Source organism: Sciurus vulgaris, assembly GCF_902686455.1.
Source record: "Sciurus vulgaris genome assembly, chromosome: 3".
Classification (NCBI taxonomy): Eukaryota; Metazoa; Chordata; class Mammalia; order Rodentia; family Sciuridae; genus Sciurus; species Sciurus vulgaris.
This window is the reverse complement of record NC_136463.1, coordinates 154,138,196-154,160,325: the sequence shown is the minus strand read 5'-3', so window position 1 is coordinate 154,160,325 and position 22,130 is coordinate 154,138,196. Positions and strand designations below refer to the sequence as shown.

General features: G+C 35.2%; 1 protein-coding gene across 8 annotated transcripts in view; it reads left to right on the top strand.

Annotated features, from left to right (window-relative positions):
* The window catches only part of TRAK2 (trafficking kinesin protein 2), a 56,228-nt gene that overhangs the window by 29,811 nt on the left and 4,287 nt on the right, over positions 1-22,130 (top strand). For all 8 annotated transcript variants that reach the window (XM_079130574.1, XM_079130577.1, XM_079130576.1 and 5 more), the window contains 11 exons: positions 5,154-5,230; positions 7,445-7,561; positions 8,562-8,771; positions 9,440-9,518; positions 11,628-11,758; positions 12,146-12,220; positions 14,368-14,505; positions 16,733-16,809; positions 17,370-17,573; positions 18,885-19,183; positions 20,437-20,703. In XM_079130574.1, coding sequence (XP_078986700.1) covers positions 5,154-5,230; positions 7,445-7,561; positions 8,562-8,771; positions 9,440-9,518; positions 11,628-11,758; positions 12,146-12,220; positions 14,368-14,505; positions 16,733-16,809; positions 17,370-17,573; positions 18,885-19,183; positions 20,437-20,703 — 1,674 coding nt within the window. The remainder of the gene's footprint in view (positions 1-5,153; positions 5,231-7,444; positions 7,562-8,561; positions 8,772-9,439; positions 9,519-11,627; positions 11,759-12,145; positions 12,221-14,367; positions 14,506-16,732; positions 16,810-17,369; positions 17,574-18,884; positions 19,184-20,436; positions 20,704-22,130) is intronic.

Genomic DNA, 22,130 nt, shown 5'->3' with positions numbered 1-22,130 from the left:
TAAATAAATACATAAATAAAATAAAATGCTCGAGTACTATGAGTGGGTCCAAAAAATAATTCCATCTTTGTCCCTGCCATGTTACTTACAAAACTTAAGATGCTCAGTGAATGTATTACATACACAGCAGGTAACTCCAGATGTGTTTCTTTATTTTTGTTTTATGAGTAAGCCCCACAGTGAGCTATGGCATAAGCAGTGCAATCAAAACATATATGGAATAGAAAGAAACTTTTGTTCATGTGAAAGCTAAAAGTAGAAACCTGATGTGTCTTTCTGGAGATTTTATTTGGGAATCAAGGACTACTCTGTAAGGCAAAAGAAGAGGGAGGGGCATGTGATTTATTATATAAAAGTTTTATTTAAGGCAGAGTTCTCAAAATGTGGACCCTGCCATGCACATCACTTGATAACTCATTAGTAATGCAGATTCTTGGACTCCTACCCCATCTACAGAATCAGAAACTCCAGGGGAGAGACATAGCACTCTGCTTCACCAAACCTTCCTGGCAATGCTGATGTACCTTCAAGTTTCAGAACCACTAATATAAAGTATTATAAACCAAAGCTCATGACCATTTTTCAGTGATCTTAATTGGGAAACTTAAGGAATTAGGGAGAATATAAAATTTTGCAGAGAAATATACTTGTAGAAATTTTGACTTCTCATTGGTGCATTCTCTTTCCCTCATGTTCTGCCCTTTAAAATAATTAACTGGTACTGGAAATGACTAGTAATGTTCAGATTAATTATAAGCCAGGTCCTAAAGGTTAGCAGATTTATAATCCCTCTAGATCAACCCTCACAACCAGTTCTATGAGAAAATTGAGCTGTCTGTCCAAATACATCTATTAGTTTTTATATTGCAGTTTTTTTATATTGCAGAAATGTTTGAACCCAGGGCCTCACACCTGTTAGGCAAGTACTCTACTACTGAGCTATATCCCCAGCCCTTTTTATTTTATTTTGAGGCAGGGTCTCCCTGAGTTGCTTAGGCTGACCTTGAACTTGTGATCTTCCTACCTCAGCCTTCCAAGTAGTTGGAACTACATGCAGTCACTTCTTTAATGTTAAAAACTGCAAGACCTGCTTATAGTTGTCAGGAGCTGTTGGAGCTTTTACTATGCATGTGGGGCATGTTTGTTTTACATTTTTGTTTTCATTTTTTTGTTTTGTTTTGGTTTTGGTTTTTGGTGAGGGAAGACTAGAGAGTGATGAAAGATTAGAGTTCTTTTTAAAATTCAGAAATTATGGTAAAAACCTATTTTGGAAAGAGACATATGAAAGAATTATTGAGCACCTCATATAAATTACAAATATCAGAATGGAGTAACATTGGTGTTTCCCATCCTGCAAATAGTATGAGAATGGTAGGGTTGACATGAAATTAGACAGGGATGGAACACATAAGTAAGGAGTAGTGAAGCACTTATGTGTACTAACCTTCCACACTATATTTTCAGAAACATTAGATTTTCCAAGTTTTATACCAAAAGTACTGAACATTAATTAACAACTTTCAGAAACAAGTGGCAAAATTATCCCTTAAAAATGTTTATCATCTCTCTGATGTATAAATATATATATATTTTTTAGAGAGTTAAGAAGTTTAGTCTAGAAATAAGCAAGGATCATTGCTAATTTCTGAGCTGTTTAACATATTTTTGTTTCAACAACTAAGCACTAAAGGGAAAATAGATTTTGATAGGATTGATTAGAATAGACAACTTCTTCCCTGTCTCAGTCTATGACTTTTGAGGCATTTAATTACAATACCTAAATGCCAAGAGACCTCTAAGAGTTTTTCTCTGAGCTCTTTTGGAATCATCCCTAGGAGCATCTTTATTGGGAACATTGTGTCAAGGGAGAGAAGACCACTGATGAGGTTGCAGAGAGGAAGCCATTGTGTCCTTATCAGCTTTGAGGCTGACTTGGTGGTAGTCCAGTCTTTGGGGCTTGATAGTATATAGGCTACTTCACATAAAACAAAAGAATTGGAGAATTATGGTTGTACTAACTTTTTGACATAATAAATATTTAAACGTTTTAAAGTTCATTTTTGTGTTTTAAAATCTCTTTTAACAAGAGCCGGTATAATCCCTACTGTGAGAGATTTTTTCTATTAACATTTTAATCTATGTCCTTCCAGGCTTTCTTACATATAGATTATGTATAGATATGCTCACACTTTAAAAAGCAAATTTGGTATTTATACTGTTTCATGTATTCATGGGTATGTTTTTGTGTGTGTGGTTTTTTTTTTATTAATGCATTATAGTTATACATAATTTTGGGGTTCATTTTGAAATAATTATATAAACATAGAATATAATTTGCTTCAGTTCAGTCCCCTGTACTTCCCCTTCTCTCCTCTTCTCCCTCCCCCTATTCCTTTTCCACTACTCTAGTGGGCTTCCATTTGTTTATGGTCTTTTTTTTTTTTTTCAAATTAGCACTTTATAGATGCATATGAAGGTGAAATTCATTGTGATGTATTCATATATGTGCATGGGATAGTTTGGTCAATTTCATTTCATGGTCAGGTGTTTTACACTGATATTCCATTTTAATGTCTTTAATGGAGCTAAGGTAGAAACAGCAGCATGGTAGGACATAGACTTTTTTTTTTTTTTTTTGCAAAAAACGTTGACTCTTCATTTGGGTCTGCAGATGCCCAGTGGGGAACTAAAAACAGAAATAAATCTTGGTATTTCTGCCTTCGTTTTCTATTAGTCTTCAGATTCATACTCGGCTCCGCACAAAGGCATGCTAATCATTTAAGGGGAGTTTATCTAAACACTGGCAATAAAAGATTTATTGGCTCTAAATTTATCTAACCTATCTTGTCTGCCTTCAAGACTGAGGTCACTAAGATAAGAGTAGGATGTTTTCAAGATTTGCAGGGACCTTCATCTGTCAACTTTATGAAGTCTCTTCAAGACTGATGGAGTGGCACCTAAAAGTCTCTAGTCATTGCCCTAAACCTTCCAGGAATAGCAGAGTCTTACCAGCAGATCACCTAAGGATGAGAATTCTCCCCTAAGTAGGAGCAGTTGTCTCCTGAACTGAATTGCCCCCTCCTAGGATCACAGGTCTGGTAGATAAATATCTATCATATAGCTAATAGATCTAGCTAGTAGAGATTTCCAATAAGGATTCCCTGGAACCACTCACAGAACCAGAACTGAGATAACAGTCAGCCAGACCAGTTCGACCAAGACTGTTTAATTATACATGCCTCTTGCTGCCTGCCCCAATTCTTTCTCTATTTAAACCTAAAACTCATATCAGTTCCCCATAGAAGTGGGGACTGAGATGCTTGATCTCACTTTGCCTTCTCATTATGACCATATTGATTAAAGTTCCTTTCCTGTTTTCCCTATTACTTTTGTTTGTTTGTTTTTTGGCAAGTGGTTGGGCCTGACTTTTTGGGACCCTCAGAGTCTGGCCTTTGACATAGTAATAGGAAGAGCTCATTACTTTTCTAATGACCTTGTGAGTTGCACATTATCATCGGCATATTAAAATCCTGACTTTGCCACTAATAGTTTGCTTTGTCTTATAACATTTCATGTGATAATTTCTCTCAAAGAAGATTCCTCATGGAAGAAAGTAAGATAATTAAACTGGGTAACTTCTTATGGTTGAACTTTAAATTCTCATACTATGATAAATGGTAAGCATTTTTAGGCAATAAATTTTCATATTCTCTAAAATATGTTTTATTCTAAATAGTTCTAAACTGTATTTTTGTCCTTTTCTCCTCCTTTTATCCTATTTGATTTATAATTCACCATTGTTTATTACTTGCTTTAGCTTACTGGATTTATTCCAAGTTAAATCTGCCACCTCATCTCCACTCTGGTCATCATGTAATATAAGCTGTATCAGGAATATTTTTTAAATTGTGTAAAAATGTTTTTAACTAAGCCTCTAGGATTCCTGGTTCTCGCTTTTGTGTGTTTGTTAGCTCTAGATTTGTGAGTTTTGGGGTTTTTTTTTAATTTTTATTTTTATTTATTTTTTTTTGTACTGGGGATTGAACCCAGGGGTACTTAACCACTGAGCCACATCCCTAGCCCTTTTTATTTTTTCATTTTGAGATAGGGTTTGCTAAGTTGCTAATGGCCTCCTGAAGTTGCTAAGTCTGGTTTTGAACTTGTGATCCACTTGCTTCAGATACCTGAGCCACTGGGATTATAGGCTTGTGCCACCACACCCAACTAGATTGGTGGTTTTCTTCCCTGGCTCCATGTTAGAACACCAGGGAATCTTCTACATTCCACCAGTGTCTTAGGACTCCTCCAGATACATTAAATATGAACCTACTCCAGATTACATTTTGTTTTGTAATCATTGGCTGCTTCCTGTAATTAATTTACAGCATGGATATTTTGTTTTTTTTACCTCTGATTTGTTATTGTGTGATCAGAAGTAGAAGGGACCACTGACTGTAGGTAACTGTCTTAATATTTTAATTATTTGTTCACACTTCCCACTTTATTTCTATTCCTTATACCCAAACACCTGTTTCCCTATCACTATGGTTAAATTATGCAACTAAAGCAATCAATTTTATAGCAGAGATATAGAAATTATGTAGATTATTGTTCAGATAAAGAGTTTTTAATTATGTGTAAAAGGATTGTGGCTCAAAACAGAACAACAGAAGTCCTACAAGTCCTACTCCTTGTTTACCTTGGGTTACATGTTAGATGATCTTTCATGGTCAAGATAGTCACAGGAAAATGCTAATTACATTCCTTTCTAATAGCATTACCCATCACTAACTCAGCCCTCAGTAACTTTAATTTAGATAGGGCTTTAAACAGTGGACAATTTGATTTATTCTTCCCAGGCGACATTCTCAGATGTGACTAGGCCAAGCTTCTTATTTTCCCAGGGGCAGAGGAGGTGATCAAGAGGTGACTGCCTTGTGATCATTTGATACTTTTTAAATTGTATGATATGGACTTTGTAATGGCTGGTCTATTTCCTGATTGTCTAATACATGAAAAATCTTCCCTTTTTCCACATACATTTTAGTACTCCTAAATAAGTTTTTGTAAAAATCTGGAGCTTTTGTTGTTATCTTTCAATGCTTATGCATATTTTAAATTTTCTCTTCTTTCTAAAATTGTTTTTAACTTAGTTCTAGGTACAGATAGAGTGGAGCAGATGACCAAAACTTACAATGACATTGACATGGTTACACATCTCCTTGCAGAGGTAGGAACATATCTTTTCTTTCTCTGGTACAAAAAGGTAAAACTGAGGATCATTTGTAATTTATTAGATTTGCACATCAGATAAAAAATGGTGATATCTATGCTCTGGGTTATTTTGGGCAAGATTGTTACAAGTGGAACGCTGGGCATGCCACCTGGCATTACAAAGTAGATGATTTCTGAACCGTTAATTGTTGTGAAGTAATAGAGGATAGAGTGGTGAATCAGTTGACTGACTGATTAATATGGTGAAGGCTGGACTCTCTGTCCTAGAAAAAAAATCTTGTTTTTAAATTGTCCCTGCTATTATCCTGGATTAGAGCTGCTCATTCAAGAAGGTCCATTGCAAATGGAGATCCATTGCAAATCAACCCCTGCAGTGTTTCAGTCAGCTTTTTGTCATTGTGATCAAAAGACCTAACAAGAACAGTTTTAGAGGAGGAAAAGTTTATTTGGCATTCATGGTTTCAGAGTTCTCAGTCCATAGATAGCTGACTCCATTCCTCCGGGCCTGAGGTGAGGCAGAACATCATGGTGAAAGAGTGTGGTGGAGGAAAGCAGCTCAGAATGTGACAATCAGGAAGCAGAGCGAGCTCTGCTCACCAGGGACAAAGTATATACCCCAAAGGCATGCCCCCAGTGACCTACCCCCTCCAGCAACACCCTACCTGCCTATAGTTACAACTCAGTTAATACATTCAAGTGGATGAATGCACTTTTTAGATTAAGGCTTTCACAACCCAATCCTTTCACCTCTAAACGTTCTTGCATTGTCTCACACAGAGTTTTTTGGGGATGCAGTTTATCTAAACCATAACAAAAGCATTTCCTGTTTTTATTTTCAATTTGGGCTGATGAGCTTACTTTTGTTCATGGCATTTTAAACATGCTTAGTGTATTTTTAAACATGTATAGTGTATCTCTTCCAATTAATAGTCAATAGTGTTCTCTCCTTGTACCTCAGTTTCATTAGACTTTCTCTTTGACATATACCTCTTTCCTCCCCTCTCCTCCCTAGATTGCCAGACTGATTTCTGTGTATGCCACTTAGCTTATATTTAAATGAGATAAATTACCTTGATACTTGGGAGATAATCCATCCATTTTTATGTGCTATGAAAGGGAAACAATTTTATTCATAATGATTAATGTAAACTGAATTCATATGTAAGGCAGTTAGATATAAATTGACAGTTTTCCATGCTGCGAATAAAATCCTTACCACTGCCATGCAGATGGAATTCCAGTGCTTGTACTAAGTATAACTCTGAAGTAAGGCTTGTTGCTTGGCTTTCCTACGGGGCTCCCTGCATCTTAACACCAACTTCATTAGACTTCCTTCTCCATGCTGTAGGCAGACCCCTGAGCCTCAGAATTTCCAATCCTTTATTTTATTCCCCATTTTATTTCACATCATCTTGCTCTTGGCTGTATTTTCTTCCAAACCACTGGCTCTGAGTGCATATAAGCTTTGCCCTAAATGAAACTATTTCTAATATACTTTCTTGACCCCCATATCTTAAATGGCTAATTCTATACCATTATCGTACTTAATACACAATTACACTCAACAAGTATTTGAGCTCTTATGGTACAGGCTCCATCTTGTGTTTGTGTGTGTGTGTTTGCTGGGGGTTTAACCCAGGTCCCTGAGCATGCTAAGTGTACACTGTACCATTGAGTTATATTCCCAGCTCCCGTCCTTATTTTTAAAGCCTATGGTGATTTTTCTTTTTCTTTTTCTTTTTTTTTTTTTTTTTTTTTTTTTTTTTTAGGTGTTGATAGGCCTTTATTTTATTCATTTATTTATATGTGGTGCTGAGAATAGAAGCCAGTGCCTCACACATGCTAGGCAAGCGCTCCACCACTGAGCCACAACCCCAACCTCCTATGTTGATTTTTCTAATTCTCCAGTTATAAGTTTAAAGGTTTGATTGTTGGACTCTAGTAACTAGAATGATCAAAAAAATATCACTCAGTCTTAAAAAAAGAAATGCTCTCTTGCATATATAACTATAGTAGTCATCCATTGACCAATATTTATTAAACACTACCTGTGTGCCTGGCCCTGTGTTCATTTGCAGTATCTGGTCATTAAAATGAATCTCAATGTTTTATAGGAGATTGAGTTTAGCAAAATTGATTGCAGAATTTCTAACCTGACATCTAATTCTGTGTGTACTCAAAGAAATGGATTTACTTGTTGTTTTAACAGAGGGATCGTGATCTGGAGCTAGCTGCTCGAATTGGACAAGCTCTTTTAAAGCGAAACCATGTCTTATCTGAGCAGAATGAAGCCTTGGAGGAGCAACTGGGACAAGCCTTTGATCAAGTAAGCCTTTGATCTAGTATTTGCAGCATGAAATGGTTAGGTCTTGTGTAATGGAGAACTTTATTTTCACAGATACTCCTGAAATGATGACAGTAGGTAAGTACCAGTCCCTGTTGACTTTCTTGGTAACCATCAAACTAAATAGTAGAGAAATGAGATGTTACTATATAGAAGAGTACTTGTGTGACCCTATCTTAGTCTGTGTAATACCTATATGTTAAAGCCTATATTCAGTATCTGTGGTACTTCTAGCACCCTGCTTGGATTCTAATACTATCCTTTCCCCTTTGCATGAAGATTTTGTGTGTAATCATATTTTAAATTTATTTAAATAAAATAAATAAGTACCCAAGTATAGGTATCTTTACTCTGAAGCCAAAACAAGAGGCAGAAGATATAAATAAATTTTTAAAAATATATTTATTTCATATTGATAAACATTTGTTTTAAGAACTAATTTATTATCAACTCAAATGGTTAAATTTCACATTTTCTGTAACTTGTTATTTTTATCAGGTTTCATTTATATTTTATAAATATATTACAGTTGATAATATTTGGGTCTTTATGATCAAAATATTTATTTCCTAGAACGAAAATCAATACTCCTAGGAAGACATGCACAATTATATACAGCTTAAAAGTATAAGCCCTTGGAAAGAGAATTTGATATAAGGGGTCTATTCTGGTACTTTGATGGTTCTTCTGTACTGTTTTCAACTAAGATTGTATCATTATCTTCTATTTTCCTATATTATTCTATTTTCCTATTTTTTAGAGTATGAAAATTGACTTTTCTTCTTACCTACTAAAGAAAAATCTGTATTGGTTGAGTTGATGATCAAAAACTGTAGCTGAGGAAGCATTTGGGGTTCGTTATTATCTTTAGCACTAGTTATCTTAGTCATTCAAATCTAGCATCTGGTTTTATGATTTTTTTATGGCAAAAAACAATTGTTCCATTTATTAGAAGCTATAACCAAGCACTTCTTATGTGCAGGTTAATCAGCTGCAACATGAGCTATCCAAGAAAGATGAATTACTTCGAATCGTCTCCATTGCTTCTGAAGAGAGTGAAACTGATTCCAGCTGTTCTACACCTCTTAGATTCAATGAGTCCTTTAGCTTATCTCAAGGTTTGCTACAGCTGGACATGCTACAAGAAAAGCTCAAGGAATTGGAAGAAGAGAACATGGCTCTTCGATCCAAGGTATATTCGACCTCACTCTTATTGTCCTTTACTTTAAAGGCTACAATGTTCAGTTGCAGATAGTGTTGAGGTAAATTATGGCATAACATTCTTATTAAGGATTGGCAAACAAGAAACTGTTTGCCTTTCATTGTTACTTAGAGCCCATTGAAAAGTGGATAGTAGCAGATTGACAGAAAAAATAGGGATTGCCACAGCACAGGATGGACATCAAATGGAGTTTATACATATAAATAAATAACTGGGAGAAGAGCTCTATCCAAAAAATGCAGGTTTCTATGAGTTTGCATAATGTAGTGAATCAAGGAAGTTCTACTTAAGCAAGTGACATTTTAACTGAGATGTAGGTTACAGGAATGGGCATGTGCAAAGGCCCTGAGAGCAGTGAGGGAAGATGCTTGTCATGTCCTTTTCCATACATTTATTTTGTGATAGGTTAAGTTTGACACATTGTTGGTAATTTTTTTCCTTTAAAAGTGATGAACTTTAATCTTTAAACAGCAAAGCTTTTTGTAGTTATTACCATAAAAACATTAGGTTTGACACATTGTTGGTAATTTTTTTCCTTTAAAAGTGACGAACTTTAATCTTCAAACAGCAAAGCTTTTTGTAGTTATTACCATAAAAACATTAGAAGATATTGTCATATACTGGTTTTTTTCTTGAAGGCTTGTCATTTAAAGACAGAAACTTGTACTTATGAAGAGAAGGAACAACAGCTTGTCAATGACTGTGTTAAAGAACTTCGTAAGTAGTAATATATTCTGTTTCAAAGCCTTTGCACAATTCTTTGTTAGGAAATCTCCAATTCAGATATTTGATTAATAGTTTCAGTAAAAGCAGCTCAAGAAATTATTTAAAATTTCCTGTCATTCTATTTTGTGTTGCCATAACAAAATGCTAAGAATAAGTAACTTACAAAGAGGTTTATTTAGATCATAATTCTGGTGGCTAGAGATTCTATACATCATGGTAACTGTATCCTGGCAAGGGTCCTGGCTGGGTCACAACATAGCAGAGCAGTGGAAAGGGAGCTAGCTATATGCAGAAGGGGTCAAGCACTTGGGGTGTTCTTGCTTTATAACAACCTGCTTTCTAGAAAACTAACATACTTGGGAGAGACCAGCATTAATTCCTTCTGTGGCAGTGTCTCCATGACCCAAATACCTTCCATTAGGTCCTACCTCCTAGAGGTTTCACTACCTCAGCACCACCACCCTGAGGACCAACCTTCCAACACATTAACCTTTGAGAGACAAACCATATCCAAATCATAGCAGTTACTAAAAGTCCTGTATTATCACATTGAGCCTACAACCCTAAATATGATACCTTATGTATTTATAAGAAATATGTTTCAAATTGCCATCATCATTAAATAAAGCCCTATGTTTCTTTTTTTTTTTTTTTTTTTTTTTTTCCTCCTTCAACATTTTTTGTTGGTGCATTATAGTCGTACATAATGATGGGATTTCTTACTACATATTCATAATGCAGACAATATAACAATATAATTTGGCCAGTATCACTTCTCAACACCTCCCCACTCTCTCCCCTTCTACTACCCCCAGTCCCTTTCCTCTGCTGATCTCCCTTTGAGTTTCATGAGATCCAAGCCTTGTATTACTACAAATAAATTATAGCATATTAGTAAGAAAGGACTTTAAGCTCTCATTTTGTTACTGAGGAAATAATCTTAAAGAGGATAGATTTGCCAAAGTCAGAAAACTAACTAGATGTAGAATGAGGGCTTAAAATATGGGATTAAATCTAATATTCATTGAGTCCTTAAAGGAATATATTTTGATTTGAAGTAATGTTCTCTAAAGTAATTTTTAAGTAAATCATAGAAAAAGATTGACTTCACCAGAAAAAGATTTAATTTCTCTGTAAATATGTAGCCTTTAATGTTGAAAGACACAATATGATAATGTCACATCAATTCATCCTGGCTGTGAGTCCCAAAATATGATACCTTAGACTAACAGAATATTAGAGAACCAAAAGAAATGTAATTGAATCTTCTCTACTACCATTACCCACCTTTTACATTTTAAAAAGAAAGAAGTGACTTTCCCCAACCTCAACTCCTGCCTCAATAGGGAGGTCTCCTGCCTCCCTATTGTTATCCTTTGAAGTGTATTAGGCTCTCTGTCAAGTTAAAAACAGTTTTATACAATAGTGCAAAGTAGGTTTTCTACCTGTAATTAGACATCAGATTTTCTATATGAAATAAAGTTTTTTTTCTCCAGTGGAATTCTGAAGGTTATATCTTATGCACATGCATGAATGCTAGCCTGCAAGATTTACTTTGGAGGCTCTGCTTAGTTTGCTGGGTAGCCCAGAAATTCTATCTCCTACAGAAGCATTTCAATAGCTTTATCTTGTTCTGTCACAGATTGTGACTGTCCCATCCTGGAACTGTTCCTTTGTTAGATTTGTTAAGATTAATTATCATTACGGGATTTAAGTTATGTCCCTGAAGAGTTCTCAAAGACAAATGAAATTGCCTGTTAGCACTTGCAAAAATATATAATTCACTTAACTCTCTCCTTTTAGTGTTTTTGTCCTTCATAAAGAGAAAGATTGGAACAGTTATCTTTCATAAAGAAAAGAATTGAAGTAAAACATTTAGCCTGTTTGCTTTTGTAAGTCATCTCTTTTCAGTGTCATTGTCTCCTGTGTAATTCCCAGCATTCGCGTATCCCAGAAAAAGCTTTTGTAATGTGTTAAATAAAAATATATTTATGCTTGTCCAGTCCTTGTTATAAATCAGAATTCAGCCTACAGGCAGTAGTTTGCCAACCCCTGCTATACCTTTATATTAAATTTTAAACTTTTTACTTTGCTTCCTAGGTGAAACAAATGCTCAGATGTCCAAAATGACTGAAGAATTGTCAGGGAAGAGTGATGAACTGATTCGATACCAAGAAGAGATCTCCTCACTCTTGTCTCAGATTGTAGATCTTCAGCACAAACTTAAAGAAGTAGGTGATGCATTCATTCATCTCATTTTTTCTAAGCATTGATCTGGTATCATGCACTGTTTGCTAAGCAGCACTAGATACATGGAGCAAAATACACAGGTCCCCAGCCCTTTTTAAATGTCTTATCTAATTACTATTTTAATCTTCTTTATTTGCTAAAATGTCATGAATAAGCAATCTGAAGTCATTGTTTTTCTCTGTAAGTGTAGTTAGATTTTCCTTTGAAAAATTTGTTCATTTTGTTGCTCTTAATTGGCTTTTAAAAGCCTTTTATAGACCTTAAGACTATGTGCCCCAGAGAGAAACTTTTAAGATGTTTTTTAAAGGGAAGGAATAGCCTTTTTTAATATGGGTAAACTTCATGTGTCTCTTTTAATATGTTGTTAGCATGTTATTGAAAAGGAAGAACTAAGACTTCACCTACAAGCTTCCAAAGATGCCCAGCGACAACTGACAATGGAGGTAATGAAATCTTCCTTGATCTTGTGTAATTTAGGAAGGCTGGGATGAGTAGTTTCTTTCATCTTCATAACTAAATTATTAAAGGGGAATTACCAGATTTGAAAAACAGCAGCAACAACAGCAAAAAATTAAGATGAAATTATAAAATCTGTGAAGCAAATAAAGCATTTTAAAAACTCTGTCTCTAAAACTAATAATAGCAACATCCTTGATTAATAGAGAAAAACTTGGCCTTTATAAGATTCTTTAGAAATATAGGACCCTTTTACCAGTCTACCTTAACAACCCAGCAGTTTTTGAAATAAGATCATTTCTCAGTAGTAAGGGGTTTTGCAGGTACATTAGGAGAGATAGCAAAACTCTTAGTTTCTGTCTACATAAAAATTTACCCAAAATCTCCTTGTCCAGCTCTGTGATTGTTACAACAGATCCTTTCTGGAGACTCTGAAAGTGAACACGGAGAATCTACCACAATTTGAAAACACAGAGAAGGTGCAAGGACTCATTCTCTCCCTTAAAGGAGAGGCTGCTGGGCAGACCCAAGCCTTTGATTTTACTCCAGATATTTTGTGCCATGGACTGGTGTGGCTGAAGATCCTGTAACAGGGTCTACACACACTATTCTTGGCAGTTGGGGAAGCAAGAAATGCATGCATTTCAGTGTTCCTCCTGAGGAGGAGAACTGGACATTTCACTACAACCCAGTGGATGAATTGACATTAAGGGTGGTACTGCCATTGTATTAGAGGGCACACTGACAGCCTAGAGATTGTGCTGTGATGCCACTATCTATAATGACAGAGTGTTGTCTCCATGGAAGGAAATACAGGGGCTGCCTTTAGCAAATCAGCTTGGTAGCCCGCTTAGTCCTCATGTTAGGAAGAGGAAGACATGTTGATGGAGATTTAATAATCTTGCAGATGAATTAACTTATGAAGTTTGGGCTGAGTGTACTTGAAATGTAAATAATGAGTAGTAAAAAATAATGCCACTGATTTTGATTATGACTACAAATCAAAGAATGAAAAATACATTTAGTAGAAGTGAAATCAAACCATTTAAACTTAGGTGTGGTTGCCTGATAGAGTATTTTGTATTCATTTAAAAGGCTCAATAATTATGTAGAAGTTAGAAAACTATTTCACAATATAATACTAAGAAAAAAGTACAGTAGGTCATAAAATGTTCACAGTGTTATGCTGTGACTGTGGAGAATATGAATTTATATGACAAGTATGGACTATGAAGATAGCAAAGTGAAAAATAGCTCATGTTGCAGGGGAGTAAAAATGGAAGTAACTAATGTATATAAAAATTGTTTCCTTCATTGCTGCCCTCATGAACAATAACTAAAAATTAAGACATAACCCAAAAAATTAAAACAAAAAAATTTGAAAAAAAAATTTATATGTTAGATAAAACTCGGTGGTAATTGCATGAATAAGAATCGCCTAGGAGAGCAAGTTTTCAATGGAGATTCTCAGGCACCATCCAAGAGTTTCTAATTCAGTTGTAGAGCAAGGGCCTAGAGTGTACCTTTTTTGGGGTGGGATGCAATACCAGGGATTGAACTCAGGGGCACTTAACCACTGAGTCATATCTCCAGCCCTTTTTTATATTTTATTTTGAGACCGGGTCTCACTGAGTTGCTTAGGGCCTTTCTAAACTGCTGAGGCTAGCTTTGCCTCCCAAGCCGCTGGAATTACAGATGTGCACCACCATGCCCGGCTGCTAGAATGTGCATTTTTAATGAACATTCCCAGCCCTGGTGATTCTGATGAGTAACTGGTACACATGCTACACTTGAAGAAAATTTTTAATTATATACTCTTTTACTAGACTTGTGTGTCTAGCTATAAGGGAAGATTTTGAAACAAGAAGGGAAAATTTATTTGTTTCGGGTGTTTGAACAGCCTGATGTCAAATACAAGTACACTTTCTGTACTTTCGATCTTGTCATTTACAGACTTCATAGTGATATTTAAGGAAAGATATGGCTTGACCATATCTTTTATACTTCCTTTGTAAGTTTGATAAAGTTAGCTTAACCCCCTGGATAAAATTAATACTCATTCCCAGGATTTCTATGTTTTTTCCCATTGTTGTTTTGAGAAAATAGTGAAGTACACTACCATCCTTTCTTTCAGCTACATGAGTTACAAGACAGGAACATGGAGTGTCTGGGAATGTTACATGAGTCCCAAGAAGAAATAAAGGAACTTCGTAGCAGGTCTGGCCCTGCTGCTCATCTCTACTTCTCTCAATCTTATGGAGCTTTTACTGGGGTAAGAAACAGAAAATGCCATGTATTTGAGAAAACTTGTTAAGATCAGATTATCCTGAGAGTGATAGGGTTTATGATGGCGTAAGGTACCTTGAGATGAGATAACATGGTTTGTCCTTGTTTCTGGGATCCAGTTATAGGTTTAGACCTCCATCTTCCTTAATACTCTCAATAATTATAACAGATGACCTCCTAGAGTATTGCAATAAGTGAGATGAACCATAAGGAAATTACATTTTAATCTGTGTACTGAAAGCGACTTAAATGTGGCTCATCTGAGCATCTACTACTTATTTAAACAGTACTTCAAGCATTGAAAACCTCTTTCAGTACCTTTTCAAGTTTCTTGTTGTTTAACTCCATTAGAATGTAAGCTCCGTGAGAACAGGAGTTGCGTTTGTTTAATTTATTAGAAGACAGTATCTTTTGAATGACAGAAATTAATAAAAGCTTCTGAGTTTATGCCAGAATTTGTGATGTTGGTTCAAATAATTGTCTTAACAATCTGTTTCTTAAACACTTAAGTGAAATCCTGTGAAATTTTTTCAAAAAACCAAAACTGTAAATTTTGGTAGATTTTCTTAAGGATATGAGGGTATAAATTTTGCCTTTTAATTTTGAAATAATTTTAAACTTAAAATAAAATTCTAAAAATAGTAAAGAGAACTCTCATATTCTTCATCTGTTAACATACTACTATATTTGCTGTATTACATATCTTTCCTTTTTTATTCTGGACCACTTAATAAGTTGCAGATACATCCTATTACCCCTTAGTATATAAGCATGTGTCTGCTAAAAACAAGAACACTCTGGAGAACATGCCTATATAATCACATTACAACCATCAGCGTCAGGAAATTGACTTGATATAATACTGTTGTCTAATCCTCAGAGCCCGTAGAGATCTTCCCAGTTCTCCCAATAGTGTCCTTTAAAGGATGCATTGCATTTAGTTGTTTAAATCTAGAACAGTTCTTTTGTCTTTATTTATCTTTCATAATCTTTGTATAATGTACTCAGTTTAAGTTTGTCTGGCATTTCCTCATGATTAGATTCAGATAATGCATTTTTGGCAGAAATAAAGCCATGTTATTCTCAGTGTATTGTATTAGGAGTCTTCACAATGTCTATTTATCCCTTTATTGGTGGTGTTAGTATTTTGTGCAGAGAGACTTTGAAATTAAATGTCCTGTTCCTTATCAGACTTTCACTCATGGTTTTATCTCCATTGATAGTTCTAATCTCATTTGGGTATTACTATAATGATTGCCAAATGATGATTTTCTAATTCCATTTTTATGCCTTTTTAAATAACATTCTTTTATTAGAGCTTTTATACCTCATTTATTTATTCATTTGCTCCTTGAGTTATATCAACATGAATTCCTGTTTTATTCAGTGGATTATAAAATATTATTTTGATATTCAAATTGTCCCAGAGATGACCAGTGGGATTTCCTTCAAGTTTATTTTGTACTTTTTGTCCCAGCCCTGGAATCAGCCATTTCTTCAGGGAGCTCTGCTGACACTTTTATAGAGGAGTGGTATTCTGAATGCAAGACTAGGTGCTAGGCATACCTATTACCACTAGAGTATCTTTGCTTCCTGGTCTTCTCTGCAGATATAGCTGGAGAATATTTCTATTTCATATATACACACCTACACAATACATAGGTCTATTTTTCTAACCAAATTTATATTTACATATGTATATGTAATAAAAATCATGAGTTCACATCATTGCCTTTAGTTCCAGTCATCCTCAGCTCAGCCCCACTGAGCATGTCACCCATGCTAGTTGAATCCTCATCTCTGACAGGGGAAGAGAAAACTTACTTAATGTTTTAATGATTTTTCTAATGTTATAAAAATTATATATGTGTGATACAGATAAGATAGAAATTACAGAAAACAAGAAGTAATCGTTGCAGAGAATTACAAATAGCTCTTGCTTAATGGCCTTTCAGACCTTTTTGTTTTTGTGTATTTGCAAATGTAATATTTTGTTTGTCATAATTCCTGTTGTTTTCTTATAAAAATATTTCATACAAAGGTAGTTGGTTCTTGTTCAAATGTTCTATTTCCACAGTTTCTCTTTTGATTCACCCTGAGTTTTACTTGTGTTTTATTTCATTATAACACCAAAAATATAGGCTGCTAGAAAATCTGTTGATTAAAGGCAGTAATCACTTCAGGAAGCATGTAATCCTTTTTATTTTTTTAAGGAATCTCTGGCAGCTGAGATTGAGGGGACCATGCGTAAAAAGTTGAATTTGGATGAGGAATCTCTCTTTAAACAAAAGTAAGTACAGGGCTGGGGAGATAGCTCAATTGGTAGAGTGCTTGCGCTGCAATCACAAGTCCCTCAGTTCAATCCTCAGCACCACAAAAAAAAAAAAAAAAAAAAGTAAGTACAGGTCACAAGATGATCTCAACCACTGGAATGGACATTAAACAGAAGCCACAGGTATGGGGATGTTGTTCAGAATAGTATGTGCAAGGCCCTGGGTTCAATCACCAGCACTAAGTAGGAAAAACAAAGCCACAATCCAAAGTGATAACTATTATGAAATTCAATAGTAAATCTTCTTACTATTCAGGGTTTTTGTTGTTGTTGTTGTTCCTTGTACTGACAGAGGGTTCTCTTGTTCTTAAGTTTATTTTCTACTAAAAACTAAACAAAGAACTAAATTAAGAGTTCTACTAAGAACTAAAGTTTGAAGTAAAACTAAGTTCTTTTAAGAACCAAAGTCTCTAAACTTTAGAGACTATTCAAAGTGGCTTTATTTATCATGAGCTGTACATACATGACTCTTCTAGTGGTTGGCAGGAATAGTAATGAATTCTTCCCTTTTTTGACAGAGCCCAACAGAAACGGGTATTTGATACTGTCAAGGTTGCAAATGACACACGGGGCCGCTCTGTCCCATTTCCAGCCCTGCTGCCCATCCCAGGCTCAAACCGTTCCAGTGTCATCATGACAGCAAAACCTTTTGAGTCTGGTGTACAGCACACAGAGAACAAAACACTCCCAAACCCAGGGAGCAACTTGGAGGAGGTTCCAGGGTAAGAAACACAGATCACAGCGTGACTCTGCATTTCATGTGGCATTGGCATACCAGATACATATACTGAGTATTCCAGCATCCCTCTATACTGTTCCATACATGTTCTGTAACTCTCTGTTTTCATTCAGTTTCAATGTCCTACATCATGTGTAGGATATATTATCAGTTTCATCAAAGTTTTTTGAGGGAAAAACTAAGTGTGTTCAAAATAGAACTTGTATTTAACTTCAAAATTCTTCACTGCTTATGAGTCTAAATTTTCATGTTCAAAATCAAATTTGTTTGACCCAATTTGGTCAATGTTATAAATGCATCACATGACATTTTCTCATATCCCATATTTATAATCTCAGCTACTTTTGTGCTTTGGGGATAAAGAATGAGTTTGAGTACATATTGCTAAGTTCCAAGTTGCTTCTGATTTCTTGTTTAAACTCAAATTATTTCCTTCTTTATATTAGTTTAGTTCATTAAATTAAATATAACTAGAAGCTAAGCAGCTTTATTAGAAAATCAACTAGAAGTCTTTGAAACATGGATATTTGGCACTTTAAGGAAATCTTGCCTAATGCAGAAACCCATCACAGGAGATTTTGTTTGTGTTGCCTGGTCTGTCATGAGCATGTTGTGACCCACAGTAGCATTCCTTGTTATACAGTTGTCTTAGGAGAAGCTCTGGAACAAATCTATGTGAATTCACACAGTTACTGAACAAGGATAATCTTTCCTTTGATGTCACTTGTAAAACATTTCCTAATTCAAAATGTTGAAAAGTTTAAAAAAAAAGTGCTTCTGAAAACTATGAAAATACAGTATTATACAAATCTTGTTGTCTTTTAAATATTTTGCAATATTCAGAGCCCAAAGGAATTTTTTTCATAATTTGGTACTTCTAAACTGTTGTTTTTCAATTAATGACATGCCATTTTAATGGATAGCATGTTCTCTTTTATCATGTTACATAAAATAATGGTACCTTTTGTTATCAATGGATAGATTCAGTGAAATGTGATAACATTTACTTTTGTGACTACCTATTCCGAATAGATATCTATAGTTTTATGAATTAAATAAAATTAAATTGGCAAACACAGCATAACAATAAAATATATTTCTTGCTCAAGTCATTTGAAATGATCTATAAAAATGACATATAGTATTGCTGATGATTTGGATTTGTTACTATTTTTGTATTCCTGATAATCTATGAGAACACTTCACTTTTAAAATCAATCTCTTAAATGTTCACCATTAAAAAAGGAGAGGTCCTGACTTTCTGATCTGATCAGTGAATTTGATTTTCCTCCAGGCGCTCTCAGTCAGTGAGCCAACCAGAGCCCTCTGAAGATAGCGATTTGGCTACAGCACTGCATCGCCTTAGCCTGCGTCGACAGAACTACTTAAGTGAGAAGCAGTTCTTTGCCCAAGAGTGGGAACGGAAGATCCAGGTTCTTGCTGACCAAAAAGAAGGGGTTAGTGGCTGTGACACTCCCACAGAGAGCCTTGCTTCTGTTTGCACCGACCAGTCAGAGATCACAGACCTCAGCAGTGCTGGTTGCCTTCGAGGCTTTATGCCAGAAAAATTACAAATTGTCAAGCCCCTTGAAGGTAATAAGTCAGTAAAGACCCTTGCCAAATCAGGTGGCTCTTTGGACTTTCCTTTCTCTGGAATTGAGATTTGTGTTGTAATTATAAGAGTACTATGTGTGGAAGATATCTGTTTTTAAATCTCACTGTTCGGCTGATAGTATATTAAGTGTTTTATGGAAAATTAGTAAATGGGGAGTTCAGCATTCTTTAAGTCGTTAGCCATCAGTTCTCTTTTGATATTTTTAATATAAATGGGAGAAGGGAGGAGGAGGAATCTTTTTCTGTCCTTTGCTAAGAAATGTCATTAATAGCAGTTTCCATGGTATGATAAGTGAAAATTGTCTGGAGATGATATTTCACCTCCACCTTTCTATTCAACAAAGAATTCTTTACTCAAGAGTAATAATTGACTTAGAGGTGTGTGTACCTGCAATTTTTTTTTTTTCATTTCTGTTTCAGTTAAGTTTTTATTTTAAGGTAGAACTTGAATTAAAAATAAATTTCTTGTTTTATGGAATACTGACAATTCTCAAAAGAGACTCTGACATTATCAAAAAAGAACTCCGCATTAAACAAAATTTTGGGTAATTAACCTACAAGGACCCCCCCAACTCAAAGGTTGCATAATTTAGTTTGATGCAGGCATTTGTCAGAGTTGCCATTCTTAGGATGAAATGACCATAGGGACATAATTAGATGCTGCATCTGGTGCAGGTTCTTGGGATGATCACTCACCAGGGAACCAAGGGAATGTATTCTTTTTGTCATCTTCATTTTCCTGTTCTTCCTGGGAACCCAGAGAAGAGAGAATCATGAACAGGGTGGGGAAGTACATATAGAAATGACTGAAAATTCAAGTTATCTCCCAACCTACGAGCCTGGCTTTTGGCTTCCAAGTTTATAGGCCCAGTTCCAAACCAGGGGACTATTGACTTTTACCACCAGGGAAAATGCAGCCCATCTCTCAGGTACATATCATCCTTTTCCTCACTGCTTCAGCATCCTGGTTTCTATTAAGAGTGTCTTCTTGGATTTTTTTCTCCCTTTCTTTAAATGTCCTTTTTAAAGTTTACTTTCAAAATAGATTATTATTATTATACCTTCAATGTCTTCTCAGTCTTTTCACAGAGAATTTTAATTTGCCAAGTTTAACAAAATATTAACACCATTCAGTAGTTTTATTACTGTCATTATGGTCATTGCACATATAATTTTAACTTATGTTTCAAGATTTAAAATGCCTCTCTTTTCCCTTTGACTTTCCTACTCAGGATCACAAACTCTACATCACTGGCAGCAGCTTGCTCAACCAAACTTGGGAACCATTCTTGATCCACGACCAGGTGTCATTACTAAAGGCTTTACCCAGTTGCCCAAAGATGCCATCTATCACATCTCAGATTTAGAAGAAGATGAAGAGGAGGGTATCACTTTTCAGGTTCAGCAGACTCTTCACGTGGAACAGAAACCTACAGTATCCAAATCAGTAACAGGGATCTTCCTCCCACCCATAACTTCAACAGGTGGACCAGTTGCAGGTGAGATGAGTGCTTGATTGATCATGGCCTAATAAGCAGTAGCTCTTTGCATTCTGACTTCTGTATGATCAACTGGCTACCTCTGCTCAAATCTCACTGGAGTGTACTCAGTATTGGATTTAAGATAATGAAAATCTATAGTAGTAGTGACATTCCTAATTCTCTATACTTTATCTCAGCCAGCTTGCATGGATTGGGCAGAGATAGATCAATTCAGTCAGTGGTTTACATACCTTTTGACTCAGTATCTCTTAAAAATTCTTGAGAATTCAAGAGAGTGTTTCTGTGTGGGTTGGGGTTACATCAATTGATATTTGTTGTGTTAGAAATCAAAACTGAGAGATTTTTTTAAATATTAAATTGCTTAAAAATAATTACCTGTTACACAAATACTGTGGTTTAAAAAAATAGCTTTTTTTTAAGTAGTAAGAAAAAATGTTTTATTTGACAGTTTTACAAGTCTTCAATTTTTGGCTTAATAGAAGATAGCAGAATTCTTGGTATGTTGTTTTGATTGAGCAATATGAAAATATTTCAGCCTCACACAAACATTTAAAAGTTGAAACAGGAAAGAGTATTTTAATAGTCATTTCAGATGTTTATGTATACTCTTTAATATTACACCAAACCTTGGTCAGTGGTAGTTTCTTGAACATTTGTAGCAATGTAGAATCTGAAATTCTATCAATGAATTTTCATACTTTGTTACATTAAAATGCATTGGTCTGTCTGCATTTTGAATTTATCTTACTCAGGCACAGTTTTGAAATATGCATTGGTCATTAAGAAAATACTGGTTTAGTGAGTTATGCAGATCTTCTAAATGTTGACACATTTCATTATCTTATATTAAAATTGTATTAATATCACCACCTATCCCAAAAGAAAAGTATTAGGAAGTTTTCAAGCTCTCCAGTGGTGGATACAAGTTTCTCCTCTGATTTTTACTTGAAAGTTCACACTGGCAGAAAATATCATTGTTTTTTCTTTTTGAAGAAGTAGGTTCATTTTATTCCTTTTAGAGAAAATGCCTGCCAAATACCCAGATCTGAATAACTATAGCTTACCTCTTATTCTTTCAAGTAAAAATGGTGCTCTGAAAAAATTTCAGCTCATCTGCACAAATGCTTTTCTTCTAGATAACCATTGCCTTGGTGTGCAGCAGGAGTGCTAATGCATACTTCCATTTTATTGCACAATGTAAAGATTCAAGGGCCAGATTCAGGATTTAGTAAATAATTCTTACTGCTTCATCAAGGACATTCTTAACTAAATCTGGCTTTGTTTTTTTTGTTACTATGAATGCATAACAAGAACAAATCCAAGTATTGTTTGGTGACATTGCCTTGATTTGTGCTAAAGAGCCAGGACTTCTACCCACTGTTGCCTTTGCACCAGCAATGCAGATGTCACCTCATCAAAAAAAA